At 40.1% G+C, this 16857-nt stretch overlaps 1 protein-coding gene across 1 annotated transcript; it reads right to left on the bottom strand.

Annotated features, from left to right (window-relative positions):
* Window positions 1-2634: 2634 nt before the first annotated feature.
* Window positions 2635-16823, bottom strand: LOC139656094 (uncharacterized). Its single transcript, XM_071533585.1, has 17 exons — window positions 16683-16823; window positions 15843-15900; window positions 15556-15585; window positions 14861-15037; window positions 14249-14400; window positions 14065-14154; window positions 13660-13732; window positions 12362-12525; window positions 10270-10375; window positions 10155-10184; window positions 9881-10057; window positions 8941-9095; window positions 8735-8824; window positions 7964-8011; window positions 7741-7810; window positions 7478-7641; window positions 2635-3884 (listed from the first exon to the last, which is right to left on the bottom strand). The coding sequence occupies exons 2-17, from the start codon at window positions 15898-15900 to the stop codon at window positions 3729-3731; spliced, it is 1740 nt and encodes a 579-aa protein (XP_071389686.1). The 5' UTR covers window positions 16683-16823; the 3' UTR covers window positions 2635-3728.
* Window positions 16824-16857: the final 34 nt, after the last annotated feature.

Raw genomic sequence — 16857 nt, 5'->3', positions numbered from 1 at the left:
TGCATAGATAGACAAACAGACAGACAGACTCATTGTGGCTGAGAGCAAGACCCTTTTTTATATCATTAACATGAGATGTTATTTTCAACTTCAAAACCAGTTTCTCTTGCTGCGATTTAATTCCCACAAGCTCGTCCCTTGTTTTCCATACACAGTATAAATAAACGTCAATTGGCCCCACCCGGATAATGTGATTGATGATGGCTGCTTCCCTCATACGTTTGTGAACAGGAAATAATTGATTACATTTATATAACGCTTTTCTAGGTACTCAAAGCGCTAATAAATTGTTAAAGCCATGTTACTAGGTGTGTTTGTTAAAGGAGTAGAAGTATTGAAGGAGACAATGTTGAGCTTAAAATGTAGGATACAGTAAGTAAACCCATTGATAGTTTGAAATAAACATAGGACCTACTTAGCACCTACTTAAATGTCTAAAATGTGTTTACATTAATTAATTTAGAAGCTTTCCTCTTCACTGCAACATTTTTAACGCAAGAGGAATCAAATTTGAGAACTTTGCTTTCAAGAATCCCATTTATTCATACGTTATTTCTTAGGAAACAAAATAAGAAAAAAGTTAAAGAAATAAATCAGAACTATTTTGATGAATATCAGCTTTTCTTGACTTTTTTCCTATGACTAAAGTTATCCTACAAAAAAATAAAAATAAAAATATATGTATATATTAAAAAAACAAAAAACAATAGCACTTAAGACATTATTTTTTTCCTAAGAAAGTTTATGTGAATCCAGCTCCTGGGATGTAGCGAGTGGGGAAACTATTCTTCAGATGGAGGGCCCAGATTCAAGCCCCATGACAACATGAAGTGTCCTGGAGCAAGACACTGGATTCCCCGTCGCTCCAGGAGAAAAAAAAAAAGGACAAATTTCTCCTTCAGGGGATTAATGGAGTATCACAATATGTCAAAGTTTGGTTATAACTGGACAATATCAGTGTAATATCTAGGATTTCTGAAGGTATCTGCTACCTACTTACAAATGTAGTTTTCTTTCAGTTTTTCCAAACATATCAAATAAGCCTGTGGTTTGTTAACTGAAAATAGAGATGACGTAATACTGTGGCATCAGGGCTGGAAAATGCAACATTTGCAGTTTCTCTTTAGTTGTCTTGTGACTGCGCCCTCCAGAGCTGTTGGCAACACTAATAAATAATTATGAGCTTAAAGAAAGCTGTAGATAAACAAATAGTATTGAACTGCATTCTCTGCTCTGAGAATTTGTTAAATTATTTCTGAGATATAATTGTTCTGAAAAATAGTTGAATTCCATGTGGGCTAATCATCACTTGCTCACTAAAGTTGTTCATGACTTGTAGTGTAAATTTCACTTCACTGGACAGTATATGGCAGCACTGTGATCAGGTCTAACCTGTAGTGGGCAGGCCTAGATCTCCTCATTTATATTACAATGATATAACAACATCATGCCCATGGCTCCTTCAGTCTCATTCACTCAGAATGAATGGCAGTGCCAGCATGTAGTGGCCTAGGTTAGCTGTATTGTTATCATTATATCCATCAAACCTCAGAATGAGTCACTAAGTACCCAAAGAGCTGAGTGTGGCCTGTTCCTGACCTTTTTTTCCCCTGTATTACCTGTTTCACACAATAAAACAACCTCAAATGAATCAGGTAGTTAATGTCCTTAAGGCCAGATTTAGGAGACCAGATCCAGGGGGAAAACACCTCCATAATAGCCTTAAAGTGTCTTTGAATTTGTTCTGAATACATTCCAAGTGCTTTTGGAAAATATTATATTATCATATATCACTAATCCATCAGTGAGCGACTCTTTCTGATGTATCCATTGTAGAAACAATCCAGACCAAGACGAGAGAGGGGGGGATCAGGAGGGGGGAAGCGAGTGAAGACTGGGAATGTCTCAACGGATATGAATTTATGAACATGACTTTGCTCGACTCGTGAACTGCCTACATGCAGTCCTTCCATTCTGATGGAGCTGGACTGCTGCCAGCGTCACCCTTATCAATGGTGACACTACTGTAGACTCTCACATTCCAAAAGAGTGATTTTCTGGTTTGTCCACTTTGACAGTGTGTATGTATTGTATTGTATGTCACAAGTCTATTGAAACTATTGTTTATCTGTTAATAATAGCCAAAGGACAAATGTGTATTTCTCACAAATGCCTAAAAGTCTCAGTGAAATCTATTTTAGTTCAAGTCAAATTCACTGACACTGGCAAGTAAATGTCATGTTAAGGCCACATTACACTGCCTCAATACTATTTAAGTAGCAATTTAGTAACAAACTAATCCTTTTATCTGCAGAGAGAGCCAGTTTAATCAAACTTGTTTGAACGGGATGAAACACCAGTCTAGATCACTCCGCAGCTTATCTTGTGTATACAAAAGGCTGGCAGGATTACTGCGTGTCTAAAGACGCTAATCTCCAAAAAAGTAACATTAACAGACCTTCAGGCAAAGTATATTGCCTGTCCACACATACAATAGACTAAGGATCGTAGTTTTTCCAGGTAACAAAAGCATAAAAAAACAAACAAAGTTAAGCCAGTGCGTCCTGGTAGCTCAGAGGGCAAAATAAATAGAAAGGTCATGGGTTTAATTAATCACACAAATCTGGGTTACAGATCACCACTTTTCTTGCTTACATCTTTCTTGGCACTCTGCAATGTCAACTATCCACTTAAACAAGGGAGTTGACAGTAGCCTAAATGTTAGAGTAGTGGGTTTGTGACCAGAAGGTTGCCAGTTCAGCCAGGCTGATAAACTAGGTGGGGATGAGAAACACCATCTCTGTTGAGGCTCAGCCATATACTGGCATCCAGAGACAATCAGTATAAGTGACACAATACCAGGAAGAACTTCACATTCAAAAACAGCACTGATACAATAATTTATTTTAAATCAGTGGTTGCAACAATATATTCGCCACTGCTGAAGAAAAGCGAAAGAACGTTGACCCCCCCCCCCCCCTTACAAATTACATTCTCTCCTTTTCTTTTTACAATCTTTCCATGCACATTCCTTGCTGCCCCTTCCATGTGGTCAACACAAGCGCCAATATGAGGGATGATCAGCAAGAATAAACAAGAGGAAATCTTGGTGTTTGGAAGTAGCAGATTAGCTTGGTCATGTGCAGTAGGCTACAGACTTTAATTACTTCAGGTGCAGTTCAATACTATGTTTGAAAAACAATGGGACAAAAGGTGGCAGATCATTGGGTTGATACACAGGACCTGTCCCACAGTGCAAGGCTTCTGAACACAGATATCCTCTCTCCAGTTCAAACGTTGCTGCCATTTTTAAAATGTAAATCTTGACTAGTAGCAACAGTTTAAGCCAGAATGCAGGAGTAGTCAAGGCACCGTTATAAAAACAGTGCTAAGCACACGCACCAGCCCAAGCTACTAAGCACACTGCACAGTGGGATAGGCTAAGAAGGCCAAAACAGACCAAATTGATGGACCAGATTCAAATAAATTAAAGGGAAAATTTCCCTGGTCAGCCTGTAGTCACCAATGTCTTGATTATCTAATGATTCCAAAAAAGTCAACATTGATCCAAAGTCTTGAAACCATCAACCAAACACCACTTTCCAATTCTTTTGATATCAAATGAAATGCTGTAGTGCTAAAAAGCTGAAAATGTGGACAGCAACAGAATTAGTGCAAGATATTCTTTCTGCCTCTCCGTGAGCCAACCTTGTCACAGGTACAGCACACTAGACTGAAAGAGCACAGAAACAGGCCAGCAGCAGAAACATCATCACGGGTCCTGGGGCGCTGGAGGCTGCTGTGGTGTAGATCTTCCTGCTGTGAAGGGGCTGCTGGGGCCGATACACATCGTGATAGCCTGCATGACGGGGGAACATCTTCATCTGGTGGGGGAAAAGAAACATTAAGTGGCATTTTAGATAGACACACAAGTGCTAGTTCCATTCTTTTGACTTGCTGTGCATCTGCTTTCATGCCACGTTTGCAAGTTATTTTCCAGCTGTTTCACCTGGGCAAGTGACATGACCTGTCATGTTAATACTACACAATACACACTTCATGGTGGCTATCAAGTTTACACACCCTTTCAAAGTATGCTGTCCAACAGACAAATGGCAAGCACCAGGCAGATCAGGAGGATTGTGTGCATAAAGGTGGCATAATCCACTCCTGATCTGTTCCTTATTTGGTCCTTCTTGCCCATCCCACCGAACTTCAAGTGTTGGCAAATGCTCCACACAATGGGATGAGGAAATAAAACCTGCAGGCCCTTCCTTATGCACTTAGCTGATAAAAGCCTGTCCTAAACAGTTAATAATTACAAAACTGTCACCAATTTAGCTTCTGATGCATCTCTGACTAACATTTCATTATGATGAAAATCTATCATACTGTAAATCCTACTGTTACAGATTAAAGACTTGTACTATTACACAATGACAAAAGCCCTCTAAAGTTGAGATGTTAATCACAATCTAGATATCACCTCTCTGGTTGAATAAGTGAGTGACCGTTAACATAGGGGCTTGAGTTAAAAAAAACAAAAAAAAAAACAACTTGTAAAACCTGTACTACTGCAATGAATGATTTAGACTTTGCAGATAATTTAACCAAGCACCGGGTACCATGTTCGGAACGGGTGATTCAGTGAGATAAGTCACATCATCATTTAACTGAACTCTCTGAACTGTCAGAAACATCACTATGCTCCATCTAGGTCATTGTCTACACTGATGGAAATCGTTGATCCTTTCGGTTACTTGTCATCACCCTTTTAGTTGGACATGAACTTCCAAGCTGGTCCTCATTTCAGTATCAAATAACACACGTCATGGTTCAGTGAGTCTCATCTACGTGCCAAGGAGCTAGAGCAGGGATGGGTGAACACGTGCCATGAAGCGCTGAGAGCATGTGCATGGAGTGGGTATGGCATTGGCCACACCTTGTCTTCATGGAGTAATTCAGAAAAATTCTCTAGTAATTAAACAAATGCTAGGCAATAGGCTCTTAATATTTTCATTAAAATAGTCTCTATTCAAAAAATAGATCAGCGCAAAATAAGTTACTTCCCCTCCCTTCACCACAATTAGTGTGCAATTTTTCAGGTTTTGGCCATCATGTAGTTACGGTGTACTGTAGGGTATTGAAACAATAGACACAAGTTAATTTCATGATATCAGTAGATTGTTTTCATGAAATCACAATATGAACAACAATATCAACAGATGTTTTAAAATCCAACAAATTAAACACGTCCAACCATCTCAGAACAATGAGACAGACTGGCTCATGCTAATGGCTGTGGAGCCTCAGCTACTAAAGGCAAAAAATGCCAAAAAAGGCACACAATGGACTTTACGATTATTGCACTCAGTCTCAACAGAAACTGTCAATTATAAATTAATTGTAATGGATTGACAAGGCAGTTTTGCAATTGCACCTGTGTATTGAAACAGATTAAGGAGGCACAGAGGCAGTTTTGTAAAATGTATTCAGTGTATACTTTATTTTAAAATGCAATAAATGTGCTCAAATGCTACATAAGCCTTTTTCTAGAGTTGGGTAATTAGTCCTTCGCTGTCCAAGGTTCTGAATTACGCACTAATAGGGCATATGTGCCTGATAGGTGGTACTAATAGCATATGGTGTGCTCAAAATAAAGTTTGTTTCTCAGATACCCTCTGGGCTAAGGATTTTGACACTGCCATACTGTGGCTTGTGCTGAAAGCTTGTGCTCATTCCTAGGGCTGGGTATCATTTAAAAAATTACGATACCAGTACCAATACCAGTATCCTTAAAGTGATACCGATACCAATAGAGTACTTCATTCGATACCTTTTTTTTACGTTTTGGTGGCATCTCGGAACGCTGAACTGCCAACTCCGTCACATACACCGCGCTCGACTTCACCACCACAGACTGTATGGGCTGTAGCTGCTGCGGTAGTGGGCCAATCACACGTCGCGTTAAATTGAAGAACGCTTGCGGTGATTGGCTGCGAGCAAAACCATACAAATAGTCATTTTTTTTCTAGATCTGTGTACAAAAAGTATTGAATGCAGGTATCGTTTGAGTGGAGAAGTTTCGATACTACTTGGTGCTGGGTTATTTCGGTCGATACCTTAAGGTATTGAGTACCGATACCCAGCCCTACTCATTCCAAACACTAACTTCACTGATTAGTTCCAGTCAAATCAGCGGGTGGAGTATATGGTTGGAATTGAAACCTGCAGACTCTTGGCCATCCGAGGCACATGGCTGCCCTTCCTTGAGCTCAGGCGTGAGGAAATGAATTTGTAATGAACTGCACCCTGGGGAAAACCCTTCATACAGTGTCTGTAAGGTTTACTTAGTCATTCTCAGCTGAAAGATGAGACCTTGTGGGTGTTTTCACTTAAACACCCTAGTAATGTCTCAGTGGACACCAACACCACCTCTACAGCTAGACTGCTCATGTAAGAACAAACTGAACCCACATGCTTCAACACTGTGTGCATTGGCATTTTCAAGCATCATTGAATGAATGCTGCTAATCCAAACAGGTGTCGTTTAAGTTGACTGGGATTCACCGGATGCACTCAGCATAACCTTCATCTGTGTACAGCAGGGAAAGGCCATCATGTGCCATGGAGGGCTGAGTGCATGCAGGTTTTCATTCCAACCAAAGACTACAACCAGCCGATTTCACAGATCAGTTCCCCCTGTCTGATTGAAGTTGTGCTAATCAGTGAAATCGGCTTGTGTCGTGATTGGTTGGAATGAAAACCTGCAGACGCTGCCCTCCATGTCACATGGTTGCCTGTCCCTGGTAAACAATGTCTCTAGTAAAGCAATGCTAATCATCGACTGTGGCCAGAAAAATCTGGCAGCCCTTAATTTCTGTCATCTAGCCCTACCACAGTCACACCCAGATGCTGCTATGTATTATCATACTCATTCCATGAGTTCATTCAGTTCATTCCAGAATAGCATAGTATCACTGAATGTAATAACCTGTTTTCCCATCAACATCACCGTATGAAAGTGTTTTTGCTATGACTTGCGTACTCATTGCTTGGCATAATACAATTCAACGCAGTCCTCAAATGCCCTCTATCCTGCAACTTTTAGCTCCAACTCTACTCAAATTAAGGGCCACACATTCTCATGACACCTTAATTGAATCAGGTGTGCTAAAAGGAGTGTAAGTAACTGGATCAGACACTTTCTAATCTCCAGTGAACAACAAGATTTGAACTACAGGAGTTAATAAAGATTTCTCTCTGCATAGGCCTGCATGCAATATAATGCCAGTTTACAGCATTACTTACCTTCTATCCTGCCCGACTAAATGCAGATTGTCAAAATATACCCCAAAAAATGCAACTGGACCACCTGTTTGACACACTGAACCTGAAAGTAACCCGAGTCAACATTCAAATTTGCCACAAATCATGATCACAGCTAGTCAGCACCAAGATGGCCAATGACACGTACCAGGTCCTTGTCCATCTTGATAGGATTTTTAAAGACAGTCCAAACCACTGCTTCATTACATGTAGGGGTGGTTAGGGAGCCATTGTAGCGGTAGTATTCTGTGCGGTCCACATCACCAAGTAAGTCATCAATGGAAATCTCTTCAGTGACCTCAACTTTGCTGCCTAAATTGAACAAAGAAGGAAAATATGTAGTGGTGCATCTTTTTGGTGTCCAAACTCAGGTTTTTAAAGACCATGCTACAGTACAGAGTGTGCACTCACTGATGTTTTGAATAGCCGACAGGTAGGAGGTAAATTTTTTCCAATGATCCGAGTTTGACGTGGAACCTTCCTGCCGAAACAAAGGGTGAGCGATAAAAAAGGAACACCAAGTTCTCAAGGGCTTACCATCACTATCCAACCGTTTGATAGCCCAGTGGATTGTGCTGCCGCTTAGTCAAAAACTAAAATAGATCTAGAGGTTTAGGGAAGCTTCACCATTTACCTCTTGACTTTCTGAACCTCCGCCATGTCCCTTGTGATCATCAGCAGCCTAGAAAATGGAGAAAATAGACCCCATTTATTGTCAGACGAATGCCATCTGGAATATTCTGGAAGCTTCACCTTTGTAGTTTTCACTGAGCGTTTAAATTGCAGTTGGAAATCCAACATCGGTGCATTTTCAGTAATGGGTTGGTGGGGAAAAAAAAAAAGTTCCCATTTCCCCCCAGTAAGCAGTAATATGCACTGTAAATACCCTCAATAAGCAAATTGGGTCTCATGCATGAACATTACACACAACAGTGCTGGTTTCAAGACTTCAGCACAGTCTGGAGTTTGCTTTACATCAGCTCATGTTTGACCAGTGTCAAATGTTCATAGACTACAATAAAGCTTTGCCTCCCAAACTGTGAAATACTGATTTACTCTTTAGCCAATTTATCATTAGGCATCTCATTACCAGGCACAGTATTTATAAGATGCATACAATGGATGCAAAACACAAAACAAAACTGAAGTGTAACAAAGTCTTGATGCTTTGGGCAGGGTTTCTACTGAAGCTAAAGAGAGAACGATGGGCATTCGTCTTTACAACTGTTGACATTGACAATAAACCATTTACGTCAAACAACCTCTCTCTCATTTAGTAAACATAGCTGAGCTTTTTTCTACACAATACTGTATTTCCAGATGAACCCAATCTCTCTGTTCCCGTCGTAACCATAAGACACTGTGACTCATAACATAACATTAGTCTTAACGCACTGAACTTTACCTCAATAAAGAATCCTAGCACCGCCAGTCCGGTTGGAGTCACTTTTGCCTCTGCCAGCGTTAAATCTTTCCTCATGTTCACAATGTGCATCTGAATAAAAACACAAACCAATGACATTGAAAACACAAACCGCAAAATACACTAGAGAATGACAGAACACCTTCAATGCAACAACTCCATCCTCTACTTGGTATGTAGTGTTTTACCTCCATTGGGTACTTCTTTGAGTCCACGGCGTGCTCAGAGCCCTCAGAGCCGTCCGTTGTGCTGCCCCAGTGGAAGTGGAACTGGAGGGTGGAGTAGACGTAACCCAGGCCGCCGCCAGACACCTCCACCATACCGTCCTTCAGCACAGCCTTCACTGGGAGGGAGTGAGAGCAGTGGGAGAAGAGTGAGTAGTGGGATATGAACGGCATGAGCGTAAATGGCATAACATGGGAATTTCAGAGTGGATTCTGTTCTCTAGTTCTTTGCCTATAATTGTCAAAGTATGTATAGCCTTGACAGCAAAATCTTTTAAATTGACCCTATGCCACCTTTTGACTTAAGTATTGCCTTTTACCATGGTTGCGGTAGTTTTCTCAACCTATAAGTTAAAAGTAAAAAGTATAAGTTAAGTCATAAATTAAAGTCTTTGCTCAGTTAATCATGGCTTAAAATGGCTTTAATAAAACATAACATAAATTTGGTTTAGTTAGTTCTTGATTGTAGAGTAGGAAAATGTTGTGACCTGAAATTTGGTAAGCATTTCATAAAAATGCAGATGATTCCATTCATAAAAACACATTTTGTATAGTGAAATTTTATTAATAATCCTTAATGTTCTTCATATTCATGCCAGCAATCATTTTCTAAGAGTAGGTGTCATTTTTGGAAAATCTAATTTTGGAGTTTACACTGTAGTGCCAAGACCATTAAACCAAAGCAAAACCTGCCCCATCAAAGGCTTAATTTAAGCCCTCTTTTAGGACCTGGGTAGTGCCAATCTTCCTTTAAGAAAATTTAAAAATGTGCTAATCTATGGCTATTTGAAGATGTATATGCAAACAATAATTCAATTGAGCCCAAAGATATTAGTCCATCTAAGTCCTTGCTTAATTCATGTCCAGAAAGCAGTCCTTAATGTATGTAATAACAGTTGCAAACCTGTATGGCCTGTGTTGGTGATGTACTTCATGGCATGCTTGTCGTCAAACTTTGTGTAGGTGAAGTCATCGAGTCGTTGGTCTTCCACAACGTACTTCTTCTCTATGTTGATGGGTGACTGGCGCGCGCCACCACAATGGGACTCAGGCAGAAGGTGCCAATGAGCAGGACTGTACGCTGAGGGCCGAAGGACAAGCGTACCGTGAATATCACTGACTTACTGAAAAATAAAATCCAAACCCTGCTCTAACAGCGTTATTAGTTTGTTACATACCACAGTGGTCATCATAGCACCATGCATGGCCTAAAGAATGGAAAAACAGTTGTATTTAACATTTCAGTACACCCAGTCATAAAATTTGTTGCCGATACTCGTGTCATTAACCCACCTGGAGATGGTGGAATTGCAGGGGAAGCATATACATGGCGTCCATTCAGAGCTTGCGTAGGCCGATAGACGTTGCTGAGCATGGTCTTCATTGGAAACCGTTTAATCTGAGGGAAACAAAACAAAGAATTCTCCCAACTGGCCTACAATTGTGTTATAAGCAGGGCCATTATATTGTGAGTTCTGAAGTTGTAAATGACAGCAAGTTTTGGACAGCATTTTCCAGCAGCATATAAATTCAATTTGGGCCAATATTTAATCAGTTGGCTGTTTAAACTCTACTGTATATCGAAAGTGCTTTAAAAAACGCATAAAAAAAACCCAACGGGAAACAATTAAAAAAAGTGGTTAAAAATAAAAGATTGAAAGTGGGCCAAAAACAAACTGCATAAAATTCAGAGCACATTTTAAGAAGAGTGCTAAATTATCTAGCCTCGGGCAGGGTGTTCCCAAACCCAGAAGCCCACAATCACCTTTAGTAATGATCTAGACAGCAAAACAGTCAGAGGATGTCAGGCTGGAAAGTCTGCATTAGTGGCTAAGATGATTTGTCACTCTCAGCAGAAATGCAAGACCTCACACAAAAATGTAGACAAGTTGGATTTTTAAGTCTAATTATTTGTAATCACCCAACACCCAGCCAAGCAGGCTGCCCTATGGACTCAATCGTAGAGAATAAGTAATAGAAAGACATTCGTAAAAAAATATGAAAAAGCCAAAAAGGACCATCTTTCATTGTTCTGAAGATCGGCATGCTTGAGGAGGCAAACTGTTGTGCAACCGTTGAGCCACCTGACTGGGGCAGCAGGGAACAGACCACATGCACAGACACCTGCGTCTACAGTATTTCACCTCACCATCTATCAAATGCTGGTGGCTGTCAGTTACTTAGATAAGATGGAGAGGCAGATTACATACTCATGCCATTCATGCCATTCAGTGATGAACAGATTGGCAACAGTATCTGTTTTTCAAAGTCATATACTCACAACAAGCTAGACAGAAGGACCTACTGAAACTGCAATATAAAAATGTGAATAACCACAAAAAAGGATTATTATTTCTTTTATTTCTATTTTTATTTCCATTACCATTATTATTAGTTTTGGCTCCATGTAATTCTCATGTAATTTTAAATCCAGGGAGGATTTTCAGCCAGTTGTGCCCATTTAATTGCCTTGAACATCAAAACAAAAAAAGGTCCGCAGTCTGTCTGTGAATCCTTCATAGTGTGGTCCTTCAAGCTACTAGTGCGCAAACTACATATTTGTGACGGCATCATGCTGGAATCAACACATGCAGCCACCACGTGTTTGTGGTATACAGTATATGCTGTGTGTAAACCAGAGTGAGCTGGCAAACTCAGCATCAAGGGTGTGTCAAGGTTTACAGGGAAGGCAGGAGAGATAAAGTGATGACCAGACAGTAAGGCGACAGGAACTACCGATACTGTTGGAGGCCGTGATATATATATATAAAAATACTGTTCTCCGCTCAGTCAAAGATAAAGATAGTAGCCATTGTGTTTGCCTCCTGCATCTCCAGGTCAGACTTCACTGCCATGTTGGCAAGTATTCAAATTCTGGCTTGTGCTATTGTCACTACTGTAACTGATACAACTATGATACATGGTCGGGGAAAAAAAAAAAGACGATGCCTAAAGAAGGGAAAGAGGGATTCCAGCCAAGGTTAGAGTCAATTGAAACTTAATTTCAATTTAGTTAGTTAGTTTTTCACCATGGTCGAAAACATCTGTGGCCAAATCAAAGGCTCAATGGCAAAATGTTTATTAGATTGTGCATGAATCACATTAAATTGAGCTATCGACTGTCAGGTCTCATCACCCGAGTGTGTTGTGGTGTTTACTGTACATTTATATTGTAAATCCTGTCTGTAAACCAAATTTCCCTTAAGGACAGTAATGTTTGAATGTCTCACACAGTCAGATAAGTTCATATTGTTAAGATCATTCAACTGTAACCCGTTTCACAGCTTTTCCTCTCTGCAGAGGGGGGTGTGTTTACTAAACACAGCCTTTCCGTTCTCCTGGAAAAGAAAGGTTTCTCTGTTCCTGTTAAAGTGTGACATCTTACCAGGTTTTTGCTGACTTTGATTGGCTCTTGAAAGACTGTCCAAACCACTGCTTCGTTGCAGGTGGGGGTGGTCAAGGAACCCATGTACCGATAGAATTTTGTGAGGTCTACATCTCCAATCAGGTCGTCAATAGAAATGCTGTGGCTTATACTAACCATAGAGTCTACGAAAAGATAGAGCAAACACAAATAAGACAATATTTAAATTATCAGTGAAGTTAAATGGATTTAAATATATTAAAATAACCAGAAGGTCCCAGGTTTGATCCCAGAAACATTATCATAAAGGAGCAGCATGGGCTAAGCACTAGCCTATACCGCAAACCGTTGGCAGAAACGCCATACACCCCTCAAGAAAAGCCTCCCCATCTCTCAACTGATTTACATACACCAGATCTGCAGTGAGTCAATGAAAGTGCCCCAGGGCATCTATAGATGTGCCAACAGACAACAATGCAAGTTCAAAAGCAAATGCCTTTACCCACCCACAGACTGGTAAGACCTACAACATCCAAGGGTATGATTTCTTAACACAAGCAATGTTGTCTGTATGCTAAGTGCGCATGTGGATTGGCAGGTTTCGCTGTAAACAACCTGAGCACAGGAGTGCCATTAGAAATCACGACAAGTCCCTGTGGCAGTGAACTTCATACAGGCACAACACAATCTGTCCTCACGTAAATATCTAGGTATTGAACAATTTAAGTGGGGGGTGACATCAATATCCTACTATTGAGACTTTGGGATTTATACAGTGGACACGTTGGCATCTAAGGGATTTAATGAGGACTGACATTTGACTTTAGTTATAATATTTTTAGGCTTTAGTTTTCATTCAACCTTATTTAGTTCTCAAAAAAAAAAAACCCACAGAGGTCTGGAACACAAGAAAAAAAGGAAAGTGGAGAAGTAAATGAATAGGAAATACATAAGGAATCCAATTAGAGTGAAGATCAAGGCCTAAAATGATCCAGATTTTACAAGGATGCCAATTAATCAGATAATCCTTCCTATTGAAAAGTGACTTAAATGCCAATGGCTGTCAATTACTGTCAAATTTTATTGCCAAATTTCATTTATTGTACAGTTTGTGTTAGCACTGAGCATGATAGCTGTGGATATTAAGTGACACCAGTTTTTTATTTTCTCATCTGATGAAGAGTGCTAAGCTTGAAAAATCAGTAAGTGTATACACCTTGGGAGCAGCTCATTGTAATGTACGCAAAAACATGCATGAAGTCTTAAGCAATGTCCCCCTTTAACGACATAACTGAGAAAGTGAAACAAAAAGGACCAACCTTTAGCTGAGATGTTCATCAGATAAGATGTAAAGTTATCCCACGTTTGTGATGTAGCTCCGTCTTCTGTTGCCTTCAGTGAAGAGACAATGGCTATAGTAAAAAGTTTCATCATGGGCAAAATACTATCCTACATGTTAGAATTCACGTTATTCCTGATGTCTGGGGCAGTTCAATATTTGAGAGGGTTGTCAAGGTGTAAAATCTAGACTCTTATTACTAGGCTGTCAAAGTCAATTAAATGTCTGCAAAATTACAGCTTTACCATCACTGGATACACAGATGAAATTGGCTTTGGCAACTTCTTATATTTTTAGTGACCTTTCCCCTAAATAATTTTCTTTTCAAAGCTTATACCAATGATAAGACCTTTCTTTGGAAACGATTTAGAAGTGTGCGACATACATTTATGAAAAACCCCAGAACAGCAATTCCCTCTGGATCCGCTATGGCCTGCTGCACGGTAAGACCCTTCTTCAGACTGACTATGTGCATCTACAGGAAATGGAATAATTTGGAAAAACAAAAAGATGGAAATACAAGGCACAAAACTTAACAAAACACAGGTTTAGCATAATGTTGACACTACCTCCATGGGATATCTGTGTCCATCAATCATGTGCTCCGAGCCCGGGTGGTGGTCTGTATCCCCCCAGTGGAAGTGAAACTGAAGTGAAGAATACGTTGCATTGAGTCCACCTCCTTTCACTTCAACCTCATTTTCCTCCAATATGCATTTCACTAGCCGAGGGAAAAATGGAGAAGAGCGTTTAATAACTACTTAGTTACAGTCGGAGATTACTTAAACATGTCTTTATCATGTGAATTGCTTTGGAACTGCATCAATCATGCTATTTACATATTAGCATTACAGTTTACCATGTTTTTGGCACACTGACAGTATGTATAGCATATATAAACACAGTCTGCCAGGTTTTTGGCACTCTGACAGTATGTATAGCATATATAAACACAGTCTGCCATGTTTTTGGCACACTGACAGTATGTATAGCATATATAAATACAGTCTGCCATGTTTTTGGCACACTGACAGTATGTATAGCATATATAAATACAGCCTGGCACTTCACAGGCACCTCAGGCTAAGAAAAAACAGTATGTATAGCATATATAAATACAGCCTGGCACTTCACAGGCTAAGAAAAAACAAAAAGGGCAACTGGAGTCTCAGCAGGCGTACCTGTATGTCCGTTGTTTGTGAGAGACTTGAGGGCATGCTGAGAGGAGAAGTTGACGAGGGTAAAGTTATGGAGTTTGTCGTCAGTCACAGCATGGCTGGTGACGATATTGATAGGAGACTGCTTCGTCCCCCCGCAGAAAGCACCGGAGATGCTGCTCCAGTGGGCCGGGGTGTGCTCTATCAAGAGTTAGGGGTGCTCTTAGTACCACAGACCAATGCACACTGTTGAAATTTTGGCCCAAATCGTCAGTGGTTCTCAATCCTGGTCCTTGGGACACAGAGTACAGCTGCTTTTCTATCCTACTAGGTGGTTAAATGAAGCCTAGTGCAAGTTCAGTAAGGTTAGTTCACACGCTCTAGCCTTCTACTACTGCTTCCCACCTCAGAGGTTAAGGCTGTGTCTCTTTAGAGCTACTTCATCCACAAATTATCACTCTGCCCTTTCATTTGCTACTTATGATCTTAGCTTCAATTTTCAATAGCCTACTAATAACAATAGCTTCACATGGATTAATGTTTTGATTCATTATTGCTTTTTAAATTCATAAACCTACTCTCTCCTGATTTAATTGCTTGCTGTCTGAGGTGTAAAATCCTGTGATTGGATATCTAGAGTGAAAACCAACAGGGCTCTGGGTCCTGAGAACTTGGATTGAGAATCTCTGCATGAAGTCAAGAAATCTGTCCTTACTTACCACAGCCAGTATAGCACCAATCACTGCCGTCTGAAAGAAATACAGCGACATAATGTGAATACTGCAGGAGCCGAGTTGAACAAAAAGCATCACAGGACATGCATTACTGTCACTTGAAAAAAAAAAAAAAAAAAAAATCCCACATTGTGCAGTGAGAAACAACATCCCTCAGGATCCTGTAATCCATACACTGGATAAGTTACATTTGTGATTAGTACAGAACAAGGCAAAAACTTCTGGAGCTGACCAACACCCCAATTTAGTAGAAACTGATGTACTGTACTCACCAGATGCTCCAACTAAAGCTCCCCAACACAGGCACAGCAGAAGAGTGGAGAGATGCATCTTCAGAAGAAAAAAAGGAAACCACTTATCAATTAAGAGTCCCTGAATTGGAAATTATTCAACGCAATTAATCAATTTTGCAAAACCAATTTCACAGCTTCTGTTTCACATCTGACTTAAGTAATAAAGCCCTGGGACAGAAGAAATGGCTGTACACTCAAGATGAATATGAGGCAAAGTACAGATTGTTGATTCTATTAGTGTACCAGCCCCGATGGAGTCTGGTTGGAATAGCATTTGGAGAATGCTAATATGACCCTGTATACCCTTAGGAATAGTGGTGGGACTGGGAAGGCAATAATTTTTGGCTTTTGCACTTGGACATCGCGTCATCCACATATTTCACAAATGGCAAAATGCGTTACAGAGTCCATCCTAGAACTGAGACCCCATTTAACTGCACTGAGATACGAAAGGCCGTATTCAGGTCTAGAGTATCAGACAGGGAGCCATTAAGAGACTAGATGTTGACAGGTCGCAACTTTCATAATTATTGCATGTAATGTGCAAGCCGTTGACCGCAGATTACTTGATTTGGTCAAATTATACTGAGCTAAAGGATAGTGAACATTTTAACATATCAAAAAAGTCAATCATAGTGGAAGGTGTCCTTTTGCCTCATCTTTTGATCAAAAATGCAAAAAATTAGGGAAAAAAACACTTGCCACTGACTGAATGCATCAACAGTCTGTTAAGGCTTAGGGTTAAAGTGTCCACAAGCAGAAATGTTTATTTTATTTAAAAAAAAAAAAAAAAAAAAAAAAAAAAAAAAGGCATCTTACCTTACTATCCAGGCTTCACCTTCCTATGGCTTAAAAAGAAAGATTGGTACGTTAGTACGGAGGTGTCACATTAAAGCTAGTGTCCAATTCTAAGTAAAGACCAACAGTGAAGAGAAGCTTAAGGTGGCAAAGACGTGTCTCAATATGGTTAAAGTCAGGGATATAGGGAGGAACA

This window comes from Centroberyx affinis, unplaced genomic scaffold, assembly GCF_046629955.1.
Source record: "Centroberyx affinis isolate AG114_WGS23_722 - 3 ecotype Tasmania unplaced genomic scaffold, CSIRO-AGI_Caff_v1 ptg002383l_1, whole genome shotgun sequence".
NCBI lineage: Eukaryota > Metazoa > Chordata > Actinopteri > Beryciformes > Berycidae > Centroberyx > Centroberyx affinis.
The sequence above is the reverse complement of the archived record's forward strand: the minus strand, read 5'-3'. Positions and strand labels throughout refer to the sequence as shown.

What these genes read in the sequence shown, in the direction of transcription:
- LOC139656094 (XM_071533585.1), bottom strand. Translation starts at nt 15,900, where the DNA reads ATGCATCTCTCCACTCTTCTGCTGTGCCTGTGTTGGGGAGCTTTAGTT. An exon ending in GACACAGATATCCCATGGAG is followed by an intron (nt 14,155 to 14,248) that starts GTAGTGTCAACA and finishes CATTTCCTGTAG; the next exon opens with ATGCACATAGTCAGTCTGAA. An exon ending in TGCTAGGATTCTTTATTGAG is followed by an intron (nt 8,012 to 8,734) that starts GTAAAGTTCAGT and finishes TCCATTTTCTAG; the next exon opens with GCTGCTGATGATCACAAGGG.